Source organism: Natator depressus, chromosome 5 (assembly GCF_965152275.1).
Source record: "Natator depressus isolate rNatDep1 chromosome 5, rNatDep2.hap1, whole genome shotgun sequence".
NCBI classification, from domain to species: Eukaryota; Metazoa; Chordata; order Testudines; family Cheloniidae; genus Natator; species Natator depressus.
The window spans coordinates 94,505,817-94,533,147 of NC_134238.1; the positions used below are offsets into that span (position 1 = coordinate 94,505,817).

The window sequence follows — 27,331 nt, forward strand, 5'->3', positions numbered from 1 at the left end:
CAAAACTTGAATCAAGGTTAAATGAGTTTTATGTAAGTGATGCCCAACATATTGATAGAGACGACTGGTTCTAAGTAGATTATATGAGAGCATTTAGAATGACAGAATGTTTTATTTCATTACAAAATTAATTGTGTTAATTCATAAAATGCTCTGGAATACAAATATATGAAATCCACTAAGTGAAGTGTGGTTTCCAGGGCTTTAATAATACTTCATTAGCACTTTTGGTCTGTAGCTCTCAAAACTTTTTAACTAGTTGGGTAAACATCATTGTCCCATTTTCCAGGTTGGAAATTTGAAGCATAAAGAGGTGAAGTGATTTGAGCAAGATCACACAGAGAGTCAATAGCCCAGGTGAGAGCAGAACCCAAGGTTGGCCACTGAACCATTCTGATTAAAGTAAGGGGAGGACCTGATATACTAAAGAGTCAACGGGAATGAGAGAGGTTTTCCAATCTTGAGTGATGCTCACGTTTTCTGAAATGATCCTAAAATAAAACAAGGGCTGACATGATTCAATTTTTTTGCCAGCTCCATCCGTCTTCCATTATCTTTGCTCATTAACAGAGAGGTGCCAAATTATCTATGCACATTGTGAACACCTGCTCTTTGCTCTGATCCACAATATCTGAGAGAGAAAGTTGCCTTTAGCAGCTGGCAATGAGCTGCACAGCAAACCCACACATTACATCAGGGCTGTACACTGCTACTAGAAAGATTTCCAAAGGCAAGAACAAAACAAAACATAACAAAAACCTTCAGCCAATTTTTCTATGACTATCCTGTATTGTAACCAATATCATCAATATCAGATGGAGCTGATTCCTCTTAGGAAATACTTCCCTGCTGTGTAAGAGGTGTTCTGTCACATTCCTAGATAGTCTGCTCTGAGAAGCTCCTTTCCAAAATGTTTTTTCTTTCTCTATGTGCTGGGCTAGGGTTGCCTGGCGTCTGATTTTCAACCGGAAAGTCCTATCGAAAAAGGGGACCAAAAGTGTTAATGACCCAGCACCTCCCCCTGCCCCGCAGTCAGGCTCCTTGTCAGGCTGTAGCAGCTCTGGCCCCAGCACCGGAGCAGAAAGAGCCCAGCTGAGCAGGGGGAGAGAGGTGGAGATGATCAAGTGAGCGATGGGGGGACTGGGGAGAGAGGAGTGAGTGACGTTGACAGGGCTTTGGGGGGAAGAGGTGGAGAAGGGGACGTTGCCTCAAAGGCTGGTTACCAGCAATTAGAAAGGTGGCAACCGTAGTGCTGGCTGATATTCTGGCACTTTACCCTGCAGGATCAGCTTTTTCCAGATTGTCATCCCTTTCCCCGATTCAAAACCAGGATCACTCCACTTCCTCCATTTCTGGATCATTCTGAAATGATACCCACCCCAGCAGCTGAGACAGCAATTTTCTATCTTTCCATTGCTGGCAATGTAAATGGAGTAAAGACTCAGAACATTGCACGGAAACTACTTCAGAAGCCAATGCTGCTGTGTTCTTTGTTGAGCTATTAGAGCAAAGAATGACTATTCAGGGCCGCTCCGAGGACATTGACAAGCATTGGTTCTCCCTAACTTATTACTTCATTCAGCTGCCCTTTTCGTTACAATTCACATAACTTATTGTGCTTCCCTGCAAGAGCTTGTAGTGTGTTACCTGAACTGTAAAGTAATTCAAATGTTATTAATACCTGGGAGCATCCACAAAGTTAAGGTCACCAAACAGTTTCCTTTATAACCCTTTGCTTTTACACATTTATTGTTAGCATTATGAAATATTTATCTTTTGGGCTGAAATTTCCTATACTTGGTTTCTACCTAAGAGTGATTTTTAATTGTTGTTAAAAGTTTGCGCAAAAACCTTCAGCAGTTTTTTAAGTTCTGTGGGAATGAAAATAACACTTTCCCCTTTTGGGCTGCTGCCAATGCACGCTACAAAATTCTGCCAACTCTGAGTGTTCACATCTAGAGAGCTGAGCTGTGCAAGGCTGCAGGATTTTTTAAGTGTACACTCATTAAGCATGCACCGTTAAAGCGTAAACCCCATTTTATACCAGTGAAGTGCATCTACCACAGTGGTTTGTGCCACTGATGTAGTTACACTGATGCAAATTGCCTTAATGTAGACAGCACCTTAGTGTATAATTTTCAGTGTGCACTTATTGGCACCAGCCAGCCTTAAATTGCAGGTATGGTAAAAAAAAAAAAAAGTGACTGTAAAATGTGAGCCTCTTCACTCACGAAGTGAGCAAATTGAGCATACACAGGGCTCGTCTACACTGCACCACTGTGTGGACTACAAGTTGCGCATTCTAACTGCCCCATGTGAGAGTTGCTGCTCCCAACTAGAAGGTACCTGCTAATACATTAACATAGTCCTCTGTCAAACAGGACTATGTTAAGGCAATCTAGATACCTTTTTGTTTGCGCCAGGAGCGTCCACACAGGGCAGTTAAAGCGGAACATTTTGATGCACTTTGCAACTCACACCTCTGTAGTTACACAGTGCAGACATAGCCTTAGTTGTATCGCCTTACGTTAGTGACAGAACTAAGAGTTTTTACTCCTGTGGGGAGATGAGCTGGATTCTTTTCAACGAATTCAAAAAAAATCCCAGCTGCAGATCCTTCTCATTGATGACAGTTGTCCAGAAACCAGACAGAAAACAGCTTTATTTCTAGATTTCAGGTGGGTTTGACTTCTGGTTTACAGTTACAAACAACATCAGTTTTCCTGTTTACTGGGCACATTTGATGCAGAGTCACTGGGAAAAATCTCCCCCAAGGTCACAGAAAGCCAGGTTTTCAAAAGTAAATAGGTGCCTAAGGATGATTTTCAAGAACACCTACTCATGTCAAACTCCCATTGAAGTCATTGGGTGTTTTGCAGTTTTCACAATGGGTTGCTTCAGGGGTTTTCCACTGGAAAGAGCCCCCTGTAACAGGCAAAGCCCCCAACACACATCCCATTTTTATGACCCATTTTTTTCAGCAGCCATGATGCTACAGAGACCGGTATACGACTTAGATGTTTTTAAAAGTTCTGATCTCAGCAGTCACAGTTGACCATACCACCAGCCTCCCGAAGATCCCCCAAAAAGCTGTCATAATTCTCATTCATCATAAAGCCCAAAGAACTTAATCAAACTCTGCTACTTGCTGGAATGTGATACCTGCCAGTTGTTCTGACCTTGGGTTTCCAAGATGCTGTGATAACTGGATAAAATGGACAAGGGGCTATAATTACTTTTTCCACCCCATAGTGCAGGGCAGTGTCTCTAGCCAACCTGGTCACTAAGTGATTCTCCATCCTTGCAGCCAGTATCACAGCAAGCTTAAAAAAAAACTGCTGTGAAGAAATAGCAAGAGAAGGCAATCGTACTAAATACATGTGTCTCCATTTCCCAAGCCATTTGTTACACTAATTACAAAAGGGAGCCAGTTAAAACCTCCAGACTAATCTCCATTTTTTGCCTAACAATTATCAATGAGATTGTCATTGCAAAGGAGATCTAAAAATTACCTGGCAAATAGATAACTAAAATTTTCTGAAATACAATGTTGCTTTCTAAGGTCCAGGTAATTAAGGAGGGGAAGGCAAATAACCTCTGTGTCAGTGTCTCTGGGTTCCTTCCCCACCAGACCTGAGTCAGGCCCCTGCAGCCATAGTACTGCACTCCTATGTCCAGGTTTTCTACCATGCCAGACCAGTTGTAAGAGGCTCCACTGTCCAGCTGAGCCCAGGATAGTTTGCCGCCAAGTCTAACATCTCCAGGTGTGGCAGGACGGGCTGATTGAGCTCCACTTTTTAGCAGAAAACATCAAAAAAAGAATTTCATCAGGTAGTTCTAGTGATTATTTCTGAGGTTGTGTTTCTTTGCTTGTTTGCATTAATAGAAAAAAATTAGGATTTTTCTGAATGTAGTGGAATTAGATATTAACAAATGTGACAGGGTCGGGCCAGATGGCTATAGGAGAGTAATAGAAGACAGATATATAAGCCCCAGGCTAAGTAGGTCCCTTTCCCCTGGGTAAGGTAACAGGGAAGGTTCCAGAACAATCAGGAACCTTCTGGAGACAATTAAGACAGGCTGATTAGAACACCTGCAGCCAATCAAGAAGCTGCTAGAATCAATTAAGGCAGGCTAATCAGGGCACCTGGGTTTTAAAAAGGAGCTCACTTCAGTTTGTGGTGTGCATGTGAGGAGCTGGGAGCAAGAGGCACTAGGAGCTGAGTGTGAGAACGCATACTGTTCGAGGACTGAGGTGTACAAGCAATATCAGACACCAGGAGGAAGGTCCCATGGTGAGAATAAAGAAGGTGTTGGGAGGAGGCCATGGGGAAGTAGCCCAGGGAGTTGTAGCTGTCGCACAGCTGTTCCAGAAGGCACTCTAGACAGCTACATTTCCACAGGGCCCTGAGCTGGAACTCGGAGTAGAGGGTGGGCCCGGGTTCCCCCCAAATCCTCCCAACTCCTGGTCAGACACAGGAGGAGTCGACCTGGACTGTGGGTTGAGAAAAATGGCCAAGCTGAGGGCTGCCTTGAAGCTCCAAGGCGAGCAAATCCGCCAGTAAGCACAAGACCCACCAAGGTAGAGCAGGAACTTTGTCACACAAAGTATTTAATTTTATTACTAAACCACAGTCCAGTTAGCATTATGATTAACTTTGTTAAAGCTTTCTATGCAATGTATATAAACAAATAGGAATTCTCATTTATGCACTAACATTTTAGTGATGAAAAATAGCTACGTTACCCCCATTGATATTGTGATTTGGCCCATACTCTTGGAACAAAGGACATATCACGGATAATTCAAAATATATTTGCATTCAAGGGTTGGGGGATGCAGTAGCACTAGGCTGTCACCTTTGGAGTCCTTCAGGTTCCAGTCCCAGAGGGTTCAATTGTGAGCTGCCCTACTCCACTGCACAGGCTATCCAGTGGTTTCTGTGGGGGAAAGAGCAGCTGCCTCTGGGCCACTAGTCCCTGTCCCACACAAGTGGAAAGAGAATGTGCAGGCAGGGACAAAGTGTGTTCACTTCATCCTCTCCAATGCATTCATAGGCACAACTAAGCTGGTGCAGAGGGGGAAGAAAGTTGTTTCAGGACAAGGGTCATGACTCTCAATTCAGTTCCTGCTTTGGACAGTGCAACTATGCTTTGCCCTCACTCTGGGCAGATTGGAAGATTACAGTCTAGCCCACATTGTGTCACAGGTAATAGTGCATATGGTGGTCTCATACCAACCCCATTCATTCACAACACAAAATCACACCATCTTTGCCAGTTTCTGCTTGAGCGGCCCAGAACTCATATGGAGGTTTGAAGATCAGGATTGAGCTGCAATGGCAAAGCTGGGTGAATGCAGAACCTGCTTTAAACTAGTGCTAAGATCAGTCACTTTTCATAAGCACCAATTTCACTCACAAACTAAAACAAAGGGGAAAAAACCCTTCTTGCACACACTTTATAGCATCATAAACAGGGTGTTAGAACACCAGTAATTATAATGACAGGTTTCAGAGTAGCAGCTGTGTTAGTCTGTATTCGCAAAAAGAAAAGGAGTACTTGTGGCACCTTAGAGACTAACAAATTTATTTGAGCATAAACTTTCGTGAGCTACAGCACACTTCATCGGATGCATTCAGTGGAAAATACAGTGGGGAGATTTATATACATAGAGAACATGAAACAATGGGTGTTACCATACACACTGTAACGAGAGTGATCACTTAAGGTGAGCAATTACCAGCAGGAGAGCGGGGGGGGGGGGGGGCGGGGAGGAGCCTTTTGTAGTGATAATCGGCCATTTCCAGCAGTTGACAAGAACTCTTCTGGCTCTGTCAATCTGTTTCTTCACTTCAGCAGGTGGGTACTGTAGTTGTAAGAATGCTTGATAGAGATCTTGTAGGTGTTTGTCTCTGTCTGAGGGGTTGGAGCAAATGCGGTTGTATCGTAGAGCTTGGCTGTAGACAATGGATCGTGTGGTGTGGTCTGGATGAAAGCTGGAGGCATGTAAGTAGGAATAGCGGTCAGTAGGTTTCCGGTATAGGGTGGTATAGCATTCTTACAACTACAATACCCACCTGCAGAAGTGAAGAAACAGATTGACAGAGCCAGAAGAGTACCCAGAAGTCACCTACTACAGGACAGGCCCAACAAAGAAAATAACAGAACGCCACTAGCCATCACCTTCAGCCCCCAACTAAAACCTCTCCAACGCATCATCAAGGATCTACAACCTATCCTGAAGGACGACCCATCACTTTCACAGATCTTGGGAGACAGGCCAGTCCTTGCTTACAGACAGCTCCCCTACCTGAAGCAAATACTCACCAGCAACCACACACCACACAACAGAACCACTAACCCAGGAACCTATCCTTGCAACAAAGCCCGTTGCCAACTGTGTCCACATATCTATTCAGGGGACACCATCACAGGGCCTAACCACATCAGCCACACTATCAGAGGCTCGTTCACCTGCACATCTACCAATGTGATATATGCCATCATGTGCCAGCAATGCCCCTCTGCCATGTACATTGGTCAAACTGGACAGTCTCTACGTAAAAGAATAAATGGACACAAATCAGACGTCAAGAATTATAACATTCAAAAACCAGTTGGAGAACACTTCAATCTCTTTGGTCACTCGATTACAGACCTAAAAGTTGCAATTCTTCAACAAAAAAACTTCAAAAACAGACTCCAATGAGAGACTGCTGAATTGGAATTAATTTGCAAACTGGATACAATTAACTTAGGCTTGAACAGAGACTGGGAGTGGATGGGTCATTACACAAAGTAAAACTATTTCCCCATGTTTATTCCCCACCCTCCCTCCCCCCACTGTTCCTCAGATGTTCTTGTCAACTGCTGGAAATGGCCCACCTTGATTATCACTACAAAAGGTTCCCTCTCCCTCCTCCCCCCCCACCCCCTGCTCTCCTGCTGGTAATATCTCACCTTAAGTGATCACTCTTGTTACAGTGTGTATGGTAACACCCATTGTTTCATATTCTCTATGTATATAAATCTCCCCACTGTATTTTCCACTGAATGCATCCGATGAAGTGAGCTGTAGCTCACGAAAGCTTATGCTCAAATAAATATGTTAGTCTCTAAGGTGCCACAAGTACTCCTTTTCTTTTTAGTAATTATAATAGAATCTAACTTGTAACAAGTATTATGTATTAGTTTGTCCATGTTCATATCAAACTGTTTAATACTCAGGAGGCAGGTATTAACGTGAAATCTTTCTGTGCTCTCTTGTACACTGGAAGTCAGTAACCCAATTCATGATCTAATTTCACCAAGCAGCAGGATCCTTTAGCAAGGGTAGCAATAGCAAGACTGCCTCTTGATCCAGACTAAGGTTAAGGAGGAAGGATGACTGGTACAACAAGTATGAGACACAATGAAATGCAGCGCCCATGAGGATAATATTTCATTGATATAGTTCCTTTTCAACTCACTGATCAAGCTTTAAATGTGAAAAATAGCAGGACAGTTGCCATTATTTACCCACTAGTATTGATTCTTTGTCTTCTAAGTGCTCGTATGCTTATGGCTACACACACAGACATCAGTAACTCACCTGGCCTCATTGTTGAACAGCTTTGTCATTCTGTTTGGCTAACAAAATCTTTTTGTTCACTAATGACATTTAACAACTTACACTTAGCATTGTCAATGCTAAACACAAACTTTCCCATAATAACTCCTCTCCAGAATTGCTCTAAGCTGAAAGTCCAAACCATCGCTTTTAAAAAGCCTGGGGCTTTAGCCCCATAATGAAATTCTCATGCTGACCCTTCACTGTGTGATATACTAATTGGCAGAGTTGGGTGTTCTGTTCCCCTGCCTCCCTTTAACTCAACCTAAGACTTCAGTCCTGGCATATTAAATCCAGAAAAAATTGAACAACATCTTCCTGACCGTCCCACTTTTTACTGTGAAAACCCCCAACCGTCCTCTATATCTATAACAAGCATGCTGATCAAGACGAAAGAAGTACATTCTCTCTTACTACTGGCACGATTCCCAAGGAATAGTTTCTCAACTTCTGCGCCAGATTCCTTGCTAAAGCAAAACCATAATCTTGTGGTGAAATCCATCCTTTTTCCCAGCCTTTCAGCTAGCTAAACCCTATGTCAGCCTAACTTATTGTTTAGCACTTTGAACTGGTACAAACACTGCTACATAGCAACATGATGATTTATTTGTGGCAGCTACTGTTCCTCCTTCCTCTACCCTCTCACAAACTTCCACCTTGCTATCCTGCCAGAGTTAAGCACAGGGATGTGGCAAGGCATCTCCTCCACCTCTGCAGGCTCAGTGCTTCCCCCTCTGGTGGTGGGGGCCTGCAGTAAGCCAGCCCTACTCTGGTCGGTGTTTATTCTCCCAAAAGGGGGTTATTTCCCAATATTTTCCAGGCAGGCCTCAGGATTGCCCCTCTGCCAAACAAAAAAAAAAAAAAAAAAAAAAAGAAGAAGAAGAAGAAGAAGAAGAAGAAGAAACCAGTTCCAACACAAAACAAAAGGGAATACCTTTCCCTACTCTCACCAGGACGGTGGTGGCCATGTTATTGTTCCTGGGGTACCAGTCCTTTTCCTAAACAGACAGTCTGTTATATAGCTTCCCCTGTAGGGAGGAGAGCAGCCATCCACATTGGAGCAGCTTTTCTCCCTGTTTCCACTAGCCCTGCAGTACCTTGTCTCTCCTCCCCATCTCTCACAGGAGGAGGAGTTTTTCAAGGTCTCAGGCAGCCCCTAATTGGACTCGGGTGTCCCTAATTGACCGGAGGTAACCCATTTTCAGCCTATAGGGGAAATGGTCTTTATCATTCTAATATACCTGCCTTCCACCACTCTCTTACAGCTGCCCAGTCTTTGTCACACTGTGTGATCCTCCTAGAGGACAGCTCTGCACATACAGGCCTTGTTTACACTAAGGCAGTTTGGCTAAGAGTTGTCACTGTTGTTACCACCAGTTCTGCTCTGGTAGCAGAACCAGTGCAGAAGTGGCTCTGACAAAAAGTGGCATTTTAAGCACCAGGTCACATAGATCTGCTCTTAATAGAGTTAGATGTCATACAATAGCGATGTTGCTGCCACCAGTGGAACTGAACAGGTGGTAGTGACAGTGTGAAATGTCAGCAACATGAGCCAAATCCTATCTTCACTGAAGTCAATCCAAGCTTTGCTATTGATTTCAATAGAAGAAGGGCTGGGCCTCAAACACTTTAATCTTTCAGAGTATGAAAAAATTCTAATATGGAGTAAACCAAACCACTACTGTATAAAAGGAATTTAACAAAATCAAAAGGTGAGATGGTTCTAGACTAAAAACAATGCCCACAAACACTAGTACTGTAAATGCCTTCCTCATTTGTAAACTGAAAATTTCACAGATGGAGTTACAACATGGTACTTGAATTATTAAATTCATACTTAAGCAGCACTGCTCTGAGCAACATTTCATTTTTCAGATCTCCATTTCTCTTGTCACGCAGGGCACTGGGGACTCAGTGAGAAAAACTGGACACGCTTTAGCTTGTATTTACATCATTTGAAATTAAGGCACAGATATGAGATTCTAAATGGCAAATTATTAAGTAAACTTATTAAATAAAATTTATTTTACTTTATTAAGTAAAATTATTAAGATTTTTAGTGTCGTTCTTTTTTTAAGTATTGTACTACAGAGCCTTATATATCAGTCATGTATGCTATCTTGATTTTTCAGATGCTTTCAGGGTATGTTACACATTATAGATCATGGTCCTGATTTTCTGTGCCTTTCAATGCTGGCCCTTTGTTTATTTTTTTAAAAAATAACCTAAAACAAATTCATTCATTGCATAGACTTCTGTATTTCATATGTGTATGTTATTGTGATGTGTGGTTAATTTCATGTGTGGGCTCCATTACTGACACCTACTTTAACCTGTATTCCCATTGGTGCAAGAAGAGCTCAATTCTGATCTTACTTGCACCTGTTTGATACTTGTGTAACTGAGGCTGGGTCTACATGTAAAACTTAGGTTGACCTAGCGTGAGTACTCAAGGGTGTGAGAAATCCACACACCCTAGCATTATAGTTAGGTCAATCTAACCCCCAATATAGACACAGCTCTGTCAACAGAAGAATGCATCCATGGATCTAGCTACCATTGTTCAGGGAAGTGGAGTGGAAAACTCCATCCGTCTGCATCACCACGACAGGGTTACAGCAGCGTGGCTGTAGCATGGTAGTGTAGACATGGCCTGAGATCACACTCATTTTTCAGCTCTCCTTCCCATTAGCAACCCCTTCTGCTGACACACTATAAACAATGAATAGTCCTGGGGAAAATACTGAGGGGTGCCTTACCTGCGTCATTCCTCCATAGGGAAATTCTGCACCAAGAAATTGAAGGGATAACTTGACCATAAGGAAGTTTCTTCCTAATCCCAGTTAAGGATTCTAAAGGAAAGTCAGGTAAGCACAGAAGGGAGCAGAGAGGGTCCCCAACACCCTCTGCAGCTCTCCATACCCTTCACTAGTCATGGATTGACTCTGATCACGCTTCACCCCCATACATACGCACTAACATTCCCAAAAGGACTCTTCAAAGCAGTCTATGGAGGGATGACAGAGGAGCACACAACTGCTGAGGAGGGGTTTACAGTGAATGCTGCAAGAGCTTAGTTGGTGGGGGTGAAGCTTGTTAGAAAGGCCAGGGAGTTTTGTTCTGTCTCATCATTTGCCTACCCACCATCGACTTGGGGCAACACTTTAATTTGGTGCATGATACGGATCCCTGCTTTGGATCTTGGCCCCTCTCCTGCCTATCTTTCTATCAATTTTTACAGCAAGCTGCAACCGGCGATGACATGCTCAGTAACCGCACTCTAGCAGTGCTGCTTTGAAGAAAGCTCTGTGTGAACCTCTCCACTCTGCAGAGTTCTGTGCTAGGCTACGTTAAGAGTGCTGGAGGTCTACATGTGACCACAGGCGCTCACTTTGACCATTCCTCCTCTAAAAGTATTTAATTGATATCCTCTCTTGGCGGTGCCAACGTACATTCCTGAGCTGAGGAGCAAAGGGCTCGCAGCAGACGCTAACGAATATATTTCTCAATATACAGACAAAATTCTACTATGCTGAATATTGTTTACACGCTCATTTAAAGACAGAGTAGGGTTCATGTAAACATTGGGCCAAATTTTGAAAATGTGTACTCTACACACTTCTAATTTATGCCAACTTTAAGGCCTTTTTACGCTGCCAGAGTGGTGTAAAGTGGCCTTAGTTTAAATGAGAATGAGAACCAAACCCTAGATCTTCAAAGCCAGCATGTACATTTAACTAATTAATTAGTTAGATGCAAAATTAGCCTTTTGTTCACCCATTTATCTGACTTGTGTAAGAAATCATGGTAACAGCCCATAAAACCGCAGATGCCATTTTTAAAAATATGGGTCCTATTAATAATTTATGCAGGATGTAAACAAAGGCCAAAGGAAGTTCCTGCAAGTGTATCTGAAATAACTGGGAACAAACAGTAATAGAGTAAGAACAACTTACAGGAAAATCAAACAGTGCAGTATTAATGAATTGTCTGGACCCAGATTCTTGGCTATTGGAAATGGGCCCAGCTCCACTGAGTTCAAAGAAATTGAAGGGATAACTTGACCATAAGGGAAGTTTCTTCCTAATCCCAATCAGTTAAAATGTTTCTAAGGCATTAATAACCAAATTCATAAATATCTAGAAAGAGAGACACTGTCATAAAGTGTCATAGTTCCATTGAAATGAATAGAGCTACACCAACTTATGCCAGCTAGGAATCTGGCCCTTTGTGTTCACACAGTCAAAGACAACACTATGCATACAAGTAGTTTAGAAATACAAGACTACAAAATAGTAGTATTAACTTCCTGAATTCCCATTAAGTGGAGGTAATGCCATAGAATTAACACAACTAACAGGTGGGATTTACCTGCAATTAACTCTGAGCACCAAGATGGGGTTTGAGTAAATGCCCCTTTAAAACTGGGCCCAGTATTTTATCTTTATTTTATTTTTTTTTTAAATTTAGTTCAATCCTGAAGTCAAAATACCCATAGAAAGAGGAAGAATGGAAGCTTTCAGGGCTGACCCCATCGTGAGTTGCACATATGCAGTTTTACATTCATTTTGTGTACTAAAATAATGTCACCATTTTCAAATCAAATGTATAATTAAGTATGGGTGTTATTTTGTCACTTGGAAGAGGATTTTAAGTTACAAGGAAGCTACTTTTAAACAGTTTGGAAAGTCCACAAACCCTACTGTTCACCTATTTAGATTGTAAACTCCTCTTAGAATCTAAAACACCATCACAGGCTATGTGTCTTCATTGTTTGTATTGCACAATGGGACCTCAACCCTGATTGGAGTTTTTGGGTGCTACAGTAATATAATTTAAAAAATAAAATCAAGAAATTCATAGTTATGATTACCAATCAAGTGTCCATTAGTAGTATTTGATGGGACAGATTCTCTGATGTGGCCAAAATCTACTTGGCACAGCAAGGGACCATCAGGGAACTGGTTATGTCTCCCTGATTCTTTGTTCAGCTCTTCCCCATACTTCGCTCAAGGCTGCTGTAATCTAGGAATGTTGTGAGTGATCCACAAGGGACCATACAGCAGCTGGGTACAGCCACAGTGTTTGTGCTAGGTGGTGTCTGTGTACAACAAAGTCAGCTACACTAGCTCTGTGCCCACAGAAGACTCACATGTGCTGGGGCAGTTGCTAAAAGATGCAAATGGTTTCCACTCCATTTGCACTACTGCCTATGTGGGGGCGAGCACTTGGTATTTGTTCAGTGAATCTGAGTATTCCTGGACCCTCCAGCCTTGCCCCTGACCCTCTCCATGTTTATCACTGAAACAACCTGAACAATAAGGTTGATGGAGCCCTTAGAGAACACGGTTTAGCCATACACTGTGTGAGAACCTCTTTTGTAGACACCCCACATCCTGTAGCAAAACTACCCTACTTATGCTTCTTACACAGCCTTCCAAACCACTAGGAAGGCAGGATTCACCACTCCATGTCTGTGTGTGACATTTACCTCTCTGGGAAACTACATACTGCACATGTGCAGCATTCTGCTTTTATTTGTTGATAATTTTTATATTTAACTTTTTTTCAAGGTTAGTAAAGCATAAATTTCTCAGTAAGGGGGATCAACATGCTATGTTTATATACTCCAAGTGGTAACTCTTGAAAAATACTAAGGTTTTTTTCACACTTGAATAAAATAAAAAAGCTTAATGATTTTTCCTCAAACTTTTCAAAAACATTCATTTCTTGGTTGAGGAAACACATAAGAAATTCCAACTCCAGGGCTGTTGGGGGAGAAGTTACAAAACAACTGAAATTAGGGGCTTGCAATAAAAATGCTTTCTCAGCCACAATTATAAGATAAAATATTGTGCAATGCTATAATAGAATGGCCAGTATTACCCAATGCCCTCAGTTACCCAACATCAAAAATTTGCTAAGACTAAATATGTGATGCAGGGTAAGATGCCACATTTCAAATAAAAAAGGTCCTTTAATATAAAATAAGGTATAAGGATTAATTAAAAGGAACATGGAAAAGAGTGTGCAAATCTTAATTCCCCTACTTCACTAAATGACCATAAAAAGCCAACAAATACCACCAAACCATGGGGATATCATCCTACTTTGCACATTTTCATTCGCAAAGGCAGCTGACAAGAAAACAGCAGTCCGTTAAGGTTATTAAGGTGCATCCGATGAAGTGAGCTGTAGCTCACGAAAGCTTATGCTCAAATAAATTTGTTAGTCTCTAAGGTGCCACAAGTACTCCTGTTCTTTTTAAGGTTATTCTTGGGAGTTTAAACTAGCAAGGCATGACATAAAGATTAGTACATTAACAAAATTCTTATAGTACATCTCCCCCAGGAACAACAGTGAACATTATGTTCTGAGGATAGCACATCAGTTAATAATATGGTATTTGTCTTTGTTTCATCTTAATGTACCTTGGTGAATAGATAGTATATCCACTCTTGTAATGCTAGCTGCCATCCAGGCAAATGTTTCCTGATATGACGTTTCAAATTAAAAATGCAGAAGCTTTTGCCTCAGATGCTTGCCTAGCTGGATTTTCTTACCTTTGGTTCCATTGAAATGAAGCTGTGGGTACCTCTACTTGAGAGAACTGACCTTTTAATTGTTTTACTATGATAGAAGTGGTAGTAATCCTTCAGTGCTCCAATCTGTTGGGAGGAAGAGACAGGGGAGGAAAAGAGAGAGAGAGAGATTTAATTTATGAAAAGCAGTTTTCAGTTTTTCATTTTTTAAAGGACTATAAATTATGCAATTTCCTGCTGTGCTGAAACGTTACTTGAACCCCAGTGATCATCTTTCAAAAGAAGGACATAGGATATGAAATGGATGGAGTGTCCTTGAGGCAGCAACTGCAAAACCAACTATTATAATTGAGCTGCTTAGCCTGTCTGTATCTACCTTTTTTAATGTTTAATTTATATGCAGCTTTTTAAGTAATTCTATATCAATCTATATCCAGACTGTCTTCACATGGCAAGTATAAAAATCATCAAATAGCTATATTAAAAAGCATTCCATCTAGTTTGCTCAAGGAAATGTACTATAAAATGCACAATAGGTTATTTATGTCATTAACTTACCCCAAAAAAGTTCTAAACATCATACCATTCACAAAGGAATATAAATATATGATTTTGGGGGGAAAGGGAGGAGTAACGTCAGAACTCTTAATCAATTACTAGAAGTGCTTATTCAAGTTATGAGAAGTCAAAATGGGCAACTTCTAAATAACAGAATTCAAATTACTTTGTCTCCATCACTTCAGTATAGTCTGGCAATGTTGTTGGTTTTACCCAGCACCAATCTTTGTAATAACAAATTTTAAATCATTAACACCTGTGTTATAATGGATAGCCAGACTTTTAAGACATTACTCATATACATCCACACACACCCAACATCTTTGGCCCTAGGGAAAATGCCTCCCCTAAGCATTTTAAAATTTGGCCTTCAAGAAAATACCATAATAGTTGTAAATCTTAGAGGAAGATCCTTTATTTGAATTAACAGAGTGTTCAGATCTCCTTTTTTTGCTTATTTTTAACAACATTTATTAAAATTGTAAAGACTCAAATGATCTTAGAAAGAAAATCTGGCTTAGTTTTGAAAACAAATCCGAATGAAATCACAAAAGATGGTGGAAGAATAGCTATCTAACCTCAAGGATTCTGTGTTTTGAATTAATAGCCCCTAATAAAGACAAGTATACAGGAAATAACTCAAGTGTTCAATCTTAAAGCAAAGTTCTAGGAGAACTGGCAGGAAAACACAATAGGGCTCCAAGGATCTGTTTTTAGGATTCATGAAGACTAAAGTCTCTGGCTCTGTGCTGCCTACAGGACAATGCAGAACACTTCATCACCTCCTAGCCCCTGTGCTGGAGCTCGCAATGCCAGAAACAAGGCTAGGGTGCTTTAAACTAATCAGTGGTGCCAGATCTAGTCCTCACCCCAGCATTGGCAGCATTCAAACTTTACCAGTTTATGCAAGGTCTCGGCCCATTTATGAAGATTTATGAGGTTCTGCAGTATGTTTGATGCAGGAGCCTGGGGATTTCTTGTTTGTTTGTTGCTTTAATTGCATTTTTTGCATATTCACTAAACCACAACATTAAACACAACTTTAATCTTCTATAGCCTCCCTCTCATTAGTATGGATTAATGAGCCTCTACTGTAACTCCTTGTTTATACACACACAATGCAGTCACAAAGCAAGTAGGTCTGTATTTCACCATTGCACAGAACTGCAGACACAGAATTCTGTCATATTTATTTGGGGGAGGAGCCGCCCACCACCCCTGGGCTGAAGCCTGACCCCACCACCCCAGGAATGTGTGGAACTCACTGGCTGCTTGCTCCTCCAGTGTTTGTTTCTCCAGAGGGGCCAAGGCTCAACTCCTGCTAGAGGCCCTGAGCGAGGGGCCACTGCTCCCCCATCCCCACAATCATCACCCAGGAGGCTGTGGCTGCAAGAAAAGCCCCGGGGTGGCCGCATGTGGTCATGGTGGCTGCACTTGAGAAACACTGGATTAGGTTAATAAATACTAGTGGGATCAAAGAAGCCCAAATCTTGGAAATGGAATTTGATTCCTATTCAGTGAGAGCCAGTGCTTTCTCATAGTAAAGCAGTAGTGTATTAAAAAATTTATTACCCTCCTTTAACTTAATGGGAATTTACTTAGACCCTCAAAATCCTTGGACCATAGAGAACCACATGTACGTGCAAACAAACACATGCATCCCTGCTATGATTAGGATGTCTTGCCTGCTTTATTACAGGTAAGAATTTGAGTGAACTTTGAAGAAATTAACCAACACACCATCATTACTGTGAAACAACAGCCAAACTTCTGGTTTAGTTCTTGAAATATATTTCCCCTAAGGCAGCTTTAACTCTGAAAGTAGCATAAGGATAACTCAGGATACAGATACAGTGACTCAGTTCCTCTACCTCACTGAACCTTGGAGCGTCCTCAGAAAGCTTGTGACGGATGATAAACTCCATATTGAGTACATTACATACATTCACCAGGCTGTTCTGTAGGGCTGGTTGCAGCAACAACTGAACATTTCCATTGATCCTGTATAGCAGCACGTCAGCAGGGCTGACAAAATTACTTGCCCGTTTGATAATGGGAAATAGGAAACCTTCCCTCGTGGGAAGGGACTTATCCATCAGTTTCCATAGAATTTAAAGTTTGATTTAGACTAGAAGTTTCTACATAACCTACATAACATAACCTTCTGACCGTGAGCCGAATGGGATCTGTGATGCGCGGTAGACTGCCTGAATCTGTAGACAGACATTCAGAGTTTCCCTGGCCCTTGCAGGGGAATTGGGAGGGAAGGGAGGATTCTCCACCCTACAAATTCTGCCTCAGTAAGGGAGACACCTGGCAGTCCCTGCAACTAGGGGAGTGCAGTAACTGCTACCTCTGTGCAGCCGTGGGCACACAAATCACTAGGTCTGTGCAGAGCATGGAAGTTCTCTTTCACAAAGGATTTGAGGATTTTGAAATTTGGCTTTGTTCCAAATCAGAGCCAAAATTGAAAATTTCAAAATACTTTGAAGGAACATTCTGGTCATTTACAACATATTCTTTTGATTTCAACTTTTTGAAGATTTTGTAGTAATTTTTAATTATAATTGTATATTATATAAATTATACATAAGGAGGCATGGAGGAGTTCCTCCCACACTGGCCCCTCCACAGGCTGAACTCACCAAGAGAAAACAGGCTTCACAATGCTAAACAACAGTGCAGCCTTTGCCCTCTCCCTGTGTACTGGGGAACTTGCATATCAAGCAGGTCCTGACTTTGTCCTTAGCTCTCCTAGGGGGGAGTGAAGCTCTGCAGTGCTACTGACTCAGTGGCACGTACAATTTGCACAATCCAGCCACATAGCAATGGAGAGGTATGAACTGCCCAAGGCGTAAATCCTGTCTCCAGCTCACATTCCAAGCAGGCAGACCATGCAGTAGGGTGTTTCTTTCCTACAAACCACTCTTCAATAGTGAATCACACTGTAGCCGCTTCTCCAGTGCCAAAAGTAGGCTCTGTGCTTCTTGCCTTCTATCACCTTGGTGCGATGTTACTGATAGTTCTGCACAGTGGTGGATCCACCAGACCAGGGCAGGAATAGCAGCCCTCAGTGGGCTGTGGAGCTGCCAAGAAATTTGACTGTAGAGTAAGATATGGATTAATTACCCAAATCCCCAACCTACTTCTTCAAACAAAGCCCATTTACTCTCGTGTTGTGCTGAGAAAGGGGAATCTCACCCATGATGTGTTATTTAGTAAACATTCTACAAGGTATTAGGCCTCATATCATTTCCCCATACATGCTTCAGCACGGTAAGGTTAAAGAGTGACTTGCTTTCAGTTTTGTACAGTTTCAGGCACCAAAAAGCTGGCCAATTAGTAAAGAACTTAAATAGAAGAGACAGAGAAGATCACAGCTGCAGGAAACTACTCAAGCTGAAATGCCAACAATGACGAGCAGGCCTCTTTCCAAATATGTCAGCTCCCTGCCACTCCCATTGGTTTTGCAGCCCAGCCCCCTGCTCCTGAGGAGTAAATGAGTTTTTCGGATTATTTCTGTCAGCCATGATTAAAACAACAACAAAACTACCCTGTTACTGACATTGCTGGGTGCTCTGGTCTTGTTCTGCACTGAAGCAGCAAGTTAAAGCCATTGTGGCAGTCAGTAAGTTTAAAAGAGGCAGAGGCTGCTATTTTGCCTTTTCACTTAAGGCCATGAATACACTACAAGCTTTGGTCGACAAGTTACATCGGCATAAAGCCACTGCAGTTAGCATATCGCTTGTGCATGTGCAACCTGCCACTGTCCAGCACACTCTTTTGGGAAGTTTTGGCAATACATGTTGGAACTGAAATAAGTCGTGCAGGGTTAACTAAGAACAAGGGTTCAGCTTCATAGCTTGCAACAGTTTCCATCCCATAATGTCATCTATATCCCATAATTTTCGTGCCTTTAAAAAAAAATCCCACGAACCTGCACAGCCCTCCTCACTGTCCATCATCTCTGACAAAAGTATGGAGCCTGAACAGCTCTGCACTTTTGTCCTAAGGCACAGGAAGCAAGATCCTCCGGTATTTGCAGAGCTGTAAGAAGAACTGAATGAGCGGGGAACATGATGATTTCTTGGAGGACAGATTGCTGTGGGACACAGTGAGAACCAATTCAATGTTGTTGGTGGAGTTCAAGAAGCAGCTGCAGATGATGGAGCACTGCTTCTGGACCTGAAAAACAAGCACCGACTGGTGGGATCGCATGGTAACACACGCTTGCGATGATGAGCAGTGGCGTCAGAACTTACGGATGCACAAGGTCACATTCCTGGGTCTGTGTGCCAATCTTGTCCAGTCCTCCAGCGCAGGGACATCAAAATGAGAGCTGCACTGTCAGTGGAGAAGCAATTGGTGATCACACTGTGGAAACTTGCAACGCCAGATTGCTGCTGGTCAGTGGAAATCATTTTGGAGTTGGAAAATCCAGTGTGGGGACCACTGTCATGCAAATGTGCAGGGTCACTAATCATCTCCTCATAGACAGGATTGTAACTCTTGGCAATGTGCAGGATGTAGTGGATAGATTTGCAGCAATGGGGTTCCCAAACTGCGGTGGAGCGATAGATGCCATGCATATCCTTATTTTGGCGCCAGACCATCTTGCTACAGAGTCCATCAACAGAAAGGACTATTTTTCTATGGATATGCAAGCACTGGTGGATCACTGAGGACGCTTCATTAACAGTGTTGGCTGGTCCCGGAAGATGCATAATGCTCGCATCTTTAAGAACACAGGACTGTTTGGAATGCTATAAGAAGGGACTTTTTTTCCTAACTGGTGGATTACCATTGGCAATGTTGAAATGCCAGTAGTGATCCTGAGGGATCGAGCCTATTCCTTGCTCCTGTGGCTCATGAAGCCATACACAGGCCACCTTGAGAACAACAAGGAACGATTTAACTACCAGCTCAGCTGGTGCAGAATGAGAATAGAATGCACTTTTGGTAGATTGAAGGGACACTGGTATTGTTTACTCATGACAGTGGATCTCAGTGAAAAAAACATCCCAAGGGTTATAGCTGCCTGCTCTGTCCTGCATAAAATCTGTGAGGCAGAGGGCGAACAGTAGCAGCCAGGGTGGAGAGCAGAAGTGGCTGTCTGCTAACTTTGAATGGCTAGACACAAAGGCTATTATAAGAGCTCAATGCGGAGCTATATGGCTCAGGGAGGCTGTGAAAAAGCACATTGACAGTGAGCCACAGTAATGGATTGTGGAGTACTGTTCTCTACCTGGACCTGCTGTTTTTGGGGCCTTTAGGAATTTTGTGGTGCTTGCTGTACAGTTATGATTATCACACTGTGTTTGTCACTGATCCTATGAGTTGTGTCATACTGTGCAGTAACAAGTAATTGTTTGCTTTCAGAACTTCTAGGCACTCTGCAGCATATATTATGAACGAATAAAAATTATTTTCCCAATAACAGAATTTTATTCAGTAACAAAATCAATGCAAAGAAAAATCAGTGAAATTTAAATGCAAATACAGTAAACACTTAATACATTAATGGAACAGAACTTAACAAGGGGAAAGAACATTCATGTCTACTTTTACCTACATATACAGCAACCATGGCTCTCTCGGGTCAGTGTATGTGAAGCTGTGATTGTCCTTAATGTGCCCAGGGGTGGACTGGTGTGGGTAGGGATGCGGCCTCTGATGCTACATGGAATGTTTAGGGAAGGGGGAAATTGGGAGGTACTGTAATGGAGTTCTTCTTTGTGGATTGCAAAGAGAGGTTAGCCCACAAGAGTCCACCCATAGGTCCACAAGAGTGTACAGCATCTCTGTTTGCTGCCAGAGAAGCTTCATTATGTCCTGGTGCATCTCCTTCTCTTCCTGCTGGGACTCCTGGGCCTTTCTCCTGTCCACTCTTTTCTTCTCCAGGCTGTCTGCAGTATTCACCCTCCAGGCCCTTTGCTCATGGTCCGATGCAGCACTGGCTTGCAACATCTCATTGAACATGTCATCCTGAGTCCTCTTCATTCTCCTCCTTATCTAGCTCAGGCATTCCGTGGCTGTGAAGGGGAGACCCTTCAAGGCTTCAAAGGCAGCAGCTACAGATAAAACACACAGAGGCACCATTGTCAATATAGTCACAATGGAAAGCAAAAGTGAAGATTCAAAACTCCCTTCCCTTGCTCCCCTGAGGTTTTAAACAAGACGTGTCTATTGACACTTTTGCTTCAGCATGCTTATGCATTGTGCCACTCACTGAGTGTGGCCCACCAGGGATGAGGGAATTGCTTAGTTGCATAAAACTATGAGTACAGGGCAGTGACACTGAATACTGGCACCATTTTCCATAGGAGGGTAACAAAGGCAGAGAGAACACAACTGCTACTGGCATCCAAAAGCTGCCTGGGCCCATATGCTGCTAGCTTGTCTACTGCAATGGTGCCTGCTGAAGTTATCGCTGACTGGCATGGGAAAGTGTCCTACAATGGAGGGAAAAATAAGGTTGCCATCCCTAGAAACCTTCGGGAAAGGATTGCTGAGTACCTCCATCAAAGTTTCATTGAGATCTCTCAGGAGGATTCAAGGGACAGCGCTGTGTACATAAACAAACTGCTCCGCATGGCTCCCCCTTGCCTAACTCCACAGGGGAATGAAAAGCAGTTAACAGTGCTGCCTCTGTTTGTTGTACTTTTTGAAAAGTGTACTTCAATGAAAAGTTGATTGTTGTGTCTGTCAACTTGGGGGCACCATCACTATAATGGGAAATAAATTTATATGCTTACCCGAGGATGCTTTCGCTGCATCAGGCTCACCCATGCTCGACTGGTCTGCAGCGGAGTCTCAAACAGGTCCTGGCTTGTGGCGTTGCTGGACCCCCCGGTCATGTATTTCCCCATCCTCCTCCTCACTGTTCACATCATTGGCCTGTGACTCCAGCTCCTCAGAGGTATCCATGGTGATCTGCAGGGTGGCAGTGTGGTCTCTGCCAAGTATGGCATGCAGCTTTTTGTAAAAGCGGCAGGTCTGTTGCTCAGCACCAGATCGACTGTTTGTCTCCTTGGCCTTCTGATACGGTTAACACAGTTTCTTTGTTTTCATGTGGCATGGCTGCTGATCCCTGTCATACCCCTTTTCCTGCATCCCCCAGGCAATCTGCTCGTAGATGGCCATGTTTCTTTTGCTGGTCCATAGCTGTGCTTGCACAGCCTCTTCTCTCCTCAGGCCCAGGAGATCCAATACCTCCTGTTTACTCCAAGCTGGCGCATATCTGGAGTGAGTAGCTGGCATGGTCAGCTGGGCAGTAGCACACAACAATGAAGAGCTAGCTGCTAGTTGTGCTCACCAAGTTAGACAATCAGGAAAAGTTATTTCAAAAATTCACAGGGCTTTAAAGGGGAGGGGAGCCTTCCAGTCTCCAGGACCCCGGGGAAGCAGAGTTCACAATTGTAACCAGAGCAGTCAGTATTGGGCATTGTGGGACAGCTGTTAGATTGATCCTAACAGTCCTAAGTAACACAGTGTCTACACTCTTGCTACGTTGACCTCAGTACATTGACCATGGCTCCACACTGCTTGGATAGAGGGTGTTACTGTAAGGGGGCGCTTACATTGGTGGGAGACAAATTTAAGTACAGACACGTGCAACTAGGTCGACAAAAGACGGCTTATGTCTATCTAACTTTGTAGTATATTCCAGGCCTAATAGTTGGGCTTAACTGGTATTCTCAGATGCCAATGCATATCTCTCCCCTATTCCCATTTTTTTCCCTTCAGGCTAGTACTCCAGTCTGGTAGGGAACAAATATGTTTACATAACATTGCCAAATCTGTGCCTCTGAACGGTGACATTCCTCAGAATAACAGCTCAGTATCTGCCAAAGATCAGAGTTTGACTTCAGTGGCATTCCTGGAAACTCCTTTCTGAAGTATGCAGATACTATGGAAATGAGCACTTCCTCCATCCCCACAAAATGCCAATATATGAGAACATAAAATAAAATAAATAAATAGAAAAATAAAGGCCAAGATTTTCAAAAGTGGCGAGTGATTTTGGGTTCCTCAGTTTGTGTGTGCCCAATCTGAGACACCTTAAAGGTATCTGATTTTCAAAACATGGGTGCTTAGCACTGTCTGACCCTCTCCTGCTGTTCAACCCACCCTCACCCCCCCAAATCTAGTGGCCTGTCAGAGACAGGAGTGGAGAGAGTGGCAGTTCTTGGAGTGGAGAATCTCCCTCTGTTTTTTCATCAGTTATGCTGTAGTCTGAGGTCATGTCTTCACTGCTAAAAGAGCTGTGCTTTTTTACCTTAGGGTGACTATTGAGTGTGAGCTACCGCAAAGTGAAAACGCAGCTGAAGATGAGGCATTTTAGTTTTATCCTGACAGAAACTCACTAAGGGCAGGCTTATACCATCGCCTGGGGTTGACATTGCTTCGTCTACCTCATGGTGAAACGGAAGTGCCTTGTCTTCACCGTGTTTTTACCTCAAGACAGCTCACACACATTACTGACAGGCAAAAAATACACCTTTTTTTTCAGTGAAGACAAGGCTGAGCAGCATAGTGGTAACTTCCCCCCTCCTTAGCCCCCAGAGCAGTCTCGCATTCCCCCATGAGGGCTTGTACCGCAGTTTGGGAACCAGAGTTTTAGATATCTATAATGGTTTGTGTTCCCTTAAACCATTTTTTCTCGGTCTCATAAGTTGAAATTAGGGACGGTCATAACTCTAATTCCAGACAAAAATAAAAGCTAATTAACTGCCCCTCAGATAGAAAAAGCATTGTTGTGAGTGAGTTTTCTTGATCAGTTTCTGAAAAGAACCTGGTCCTCAAGACAAAGGAGTTCAGCCAACTAGTAACACAGACAGGTTGGTGATTCTCTTCTGAATTACTTGTGCATGAATAAAACAAGGAAGATTAATTACTGCGTCCTCCTGTTACAATAGGAAGATCACTATTTCTGTTTCAAATAAATCAGCTTTACCCCCAAAACATAGCAAATCCTTTATCCTTGAAATTCCCTCTCCTTTTTTTTTTTTTAAACAGAGAAAATATAACACCTTATTGAAGTAATGTATGCCACTACTGACTTCCTTTGCAGCCTTGGGCAATTTTCCACTGTATTTCAGCTATTTGCACGGAGAAATTTTGCCTGTGCACTTATATTGAACTGGAAAGGTACAATTTTGTTTTTCAATCAGTGGATGTCTAAAATGAAAAACTGAGCTATTAACATAAAATAGCTCTGCATTATGTTCTTTCGCATAAGAATGTTATTACTATTGTTTACATACTGCTGCATTTTGCTTTAAAAATCCCACAAAAATCTTAGTATGTTAAGTGCTTCAATAGAAAATCCAAAATAAACTCTCTAGACATTTAACTTGTTATATGTGCCTTTGTTAACAGGACAAAATGAGCAACAATAACTGCAACTGCAATTTGCCTTCTTTGCATCTGTTCTATTTCAATATCAAGGCTGAGATTTTCAAAGTCACTGTTTTATGGTTAATAGGAATTGAACATTTAAATCCATTAAGAAGCTTTAAAAATTTCAGCACAAAAATGTTAGAGTGTGGATATAGCATGTTAGAGAATATACAGTTTTAAAGAACTTCTAAAATAAAAAAAAATTTATAATGAAAATTATTTACATGAGATTACGTACTACATTTTGTATACCACCTATATAATCAAAGTTTCTCTAATCTGCTCCCAATGTAGGTCATATTCCAAAATATATTTACCAATATAAAGATATATCAGCTTTTCTCTAGGCTATGCAGCAGACGAATAATTGATTAACTACCTTGAAAAAGCTCAGGATACACAGGACAAACCTTTATGGATCAATAGATGATGCAAATACAAAAAGAATGTACAGTTATGCACTGAAAGAAATATTGCAAATGAACTTCTGTCTACTGGGTCTCTTGTACATCAATGCTACCATGGAAACCATATTCAACATTTGAAACTACACGATGAAAGGAGAAGTGCTGAGAAACATTTAGCAACATGCAATGCTTTCGTATCATCAAAAGAAATAAAATGTTTTGATACTTAAGAGTGAGGTCTTACTTTCCACTAGTACAACCTTAAGTGAACAGTCTTTGGAAAAATGAGAAAAGATTCAATGATAAAAGAGGTCAGAATTTTCAGGGAACACTGTAATCTTTTAAAAGAAGGATGACCTTTAAAAAGATCAGAAATGCATCAATAGTTTCATATTCATATGGGTTTAATCACAAAGAATTATTCATTAAAAGCACCCTTCTAAACAGGCTGAACAATCCTTCAAAAGAGGATTGTGGCAGCTTTTTTGGATTATATATTTATTTAAATCCTGCGGATTTCAGTCTGAAGTTGTTCTCTCCTTATAAATGAGGTTGGAGAGGAGGGGGCGGTTAGCTGGTTGTTTTAAATAAAACTACTTAGAGATTTTAATTGACATTTAATTGTATCCAGTGATACTTCTCTTGGAATGTTTTGAAGAAAATAATATTCATAGTAGGCCAAATCTTGAGCACCTATCCAGGGAAACTTCCAATAATGGTAATAGGAGATTGCCTGATTAAAGACTAAATGAAAGCTAAGGGTTAGCTTTATATATTTGTCCTTTACATGAATGTCCAATGAAAAGAACGGCCCAAGGAGCCTTCCCAGTGAGACTCCCATAAGAGCTACCGAAAACTGCAGTCCCTTCAGCACCCTTAAAAAAGAAGAAGCATGGGACAGGATGGGCTCATGGTCTCACCTCCCTCTATCACAGCATGGGAAATGGGGGTGTGCTGCACTTCAGGGAGGGGGAGGAAGAGCCAAGGGACTCTTTCTGAACATCTGAGGAAGAATGCCTACTAATGTTTCCCTAGAAGCAATGTGACACCACACCACTTCAATGCAGGGCTGTGCATTACAGGCCCAAGTAAAAACTGAGTAAGGACCTCAAAATAGGCCCTAACTGGAGTCAAGGATTGAATAAACAGTGAGTAAAAACATCAAGTTGTTGGCATTTTAAAGGACCAAACCAACAGAATTCCTAATGAATTCAACAGTGATATTTGGCCATCATGTTGATCATTCAAATACTCCAAATTAAAAGAAACTTGAATTCTGCCTTTTGAAGTCCATAAAGAACACTCCTCCTCCATCTATTTCCTTTCAAGGACTGAAAGAGAGGTTATGATTTTAATAATATGTTAAAAATAAGTGACTCAAAATTTAAGAAACACAGATACAGGATTTTTTTTCAGTTCTTCAGCAGATGTCTTAGCATTAAACAAGATCATTTTCAGATTTCTCATGTAAGGCTAGTTAATGTTATCATGCAGCATAGCCAGCCTAACCATCCCACAAAATGAAAACACAATTATGGATCATTAATGAGAGTTTTATGAAGGGAGGGATTGACCTTTAGGTAAGTTAATGTCCCTGTCAAATAAAACAATGTACTGTTAAACTGATTATTCATCCCCCTCTTTGTTGAACCCAACTATTTACCTCATTGCATTTCCATCGGAACTACAAAATAAGTTCAGTAAATACTTTAATCCTTTTCCACAAAATAAATAGACTTTACCTCTGACATCTGTAGTGATATAAAGAAAGTTTTGTAATCGTTACCCATGCAAGTTCAAGTGACAACAAATGCTGCTGTTTGGACCTAAAAAGAAGCTGTAGGGAAAAATGATAATGTTTGTTTCTCTAAAAAAAGCTGTTGGGCAGGAAACAAATCTCTTTAACATTTCAAGAGGTTCACACAACTGCAGCTTTTGTTCTAACCTTCTTCTCTTTTCTTTTCTAACTCGCCAGTTGGTAATTTAAAAGCTGATATATGTCTTCCTTAGAATAATCTTCATTGCTGTTATTACCGACTTCTACCCCTATTTCATGTTGGTTTAGTGGAGAAATGCAAAAGGAGAATGAAGGAAAAGAAAAGGAATATACATACTGTACCGTGAATGTTCATTTAAGTACCTTACATCACTGACGTATTCCATATTTTATGACTATGCCAAACCCTAAGCACTGCTGATGGTGGAGGGATTAATTTGGACTCTCATCAATATATTATTATAATTCTGGAAAATAATGTGACTTTACAAGGTGACTTTAATCACTGTTATTTCAATCATGCCAATCGTATAAAGATAAGTTATTAAATAGGTTTTATGTTTTAATAAAACAGATTCATGGGGAAAAAACAGGCATTAATTTCCTTTGAAAATTGACCACAAAATGTTTAATAACATGGGCCAATCCTGAACACCCTCACTCACCCGCCTGAGCAGTCCCACCAGGCACAAGTCTCTTCTCGTTTGCACCAAAGTAAATCAGAAGTAACTGTGCTGAAGTCAATTGAGTTAAACTTGTTTAAGTGAGAAAATAATCTGGTCTAACCAAACTAATTGCATGAGTAAGGGTTTGCAGGATAGGGCGCCAACTCAGATACGATGCTATGTTTCTGTTCATTTATTTTAATTTCAGCATAAAACTCACTAATGCATTAATATCAGAAGATCTTATAACCTTCAAAGTGACTGACGCATCAACGTACAGTAGTCATGCTATTTCCATAAAACACCTAAAACTGCAGCCATAAACCTTTTCAGACTGTACTTTGCCTTACAAATCTGAACTCAGTTCT

The 27,331-nt window shown here is 41.6% G+C and overlaps 1 protein-coding gene across 4 annotated transcripts in view; it reads right to left on the bottom strand.

The window, feature by feature from the left end:
• The window catches only part of PCSK5 (proprotein convertase subtilisin/kexin type 5), a 303,081-nt gene that overhangs the window by 258,085 nt on the left and 17,665 nt on the right, over positions 1 to 27,331 (bottom strand). For all 4 annotated transcript variants that reach the window (XM_074953227.1, XM_074953228.1, XM_074953229.1 and 1 more), the window contains exon 2: positions 14,176 to 14,280. In XM_074953227.1, the coding sequence (XP_074809328.1) occupies positions 14,176 to 14,280 (105 nt within the window). The remainder of the gene's footprint in view (positions 1 to 14,175; positions 14,281 to 27,331) is intronic.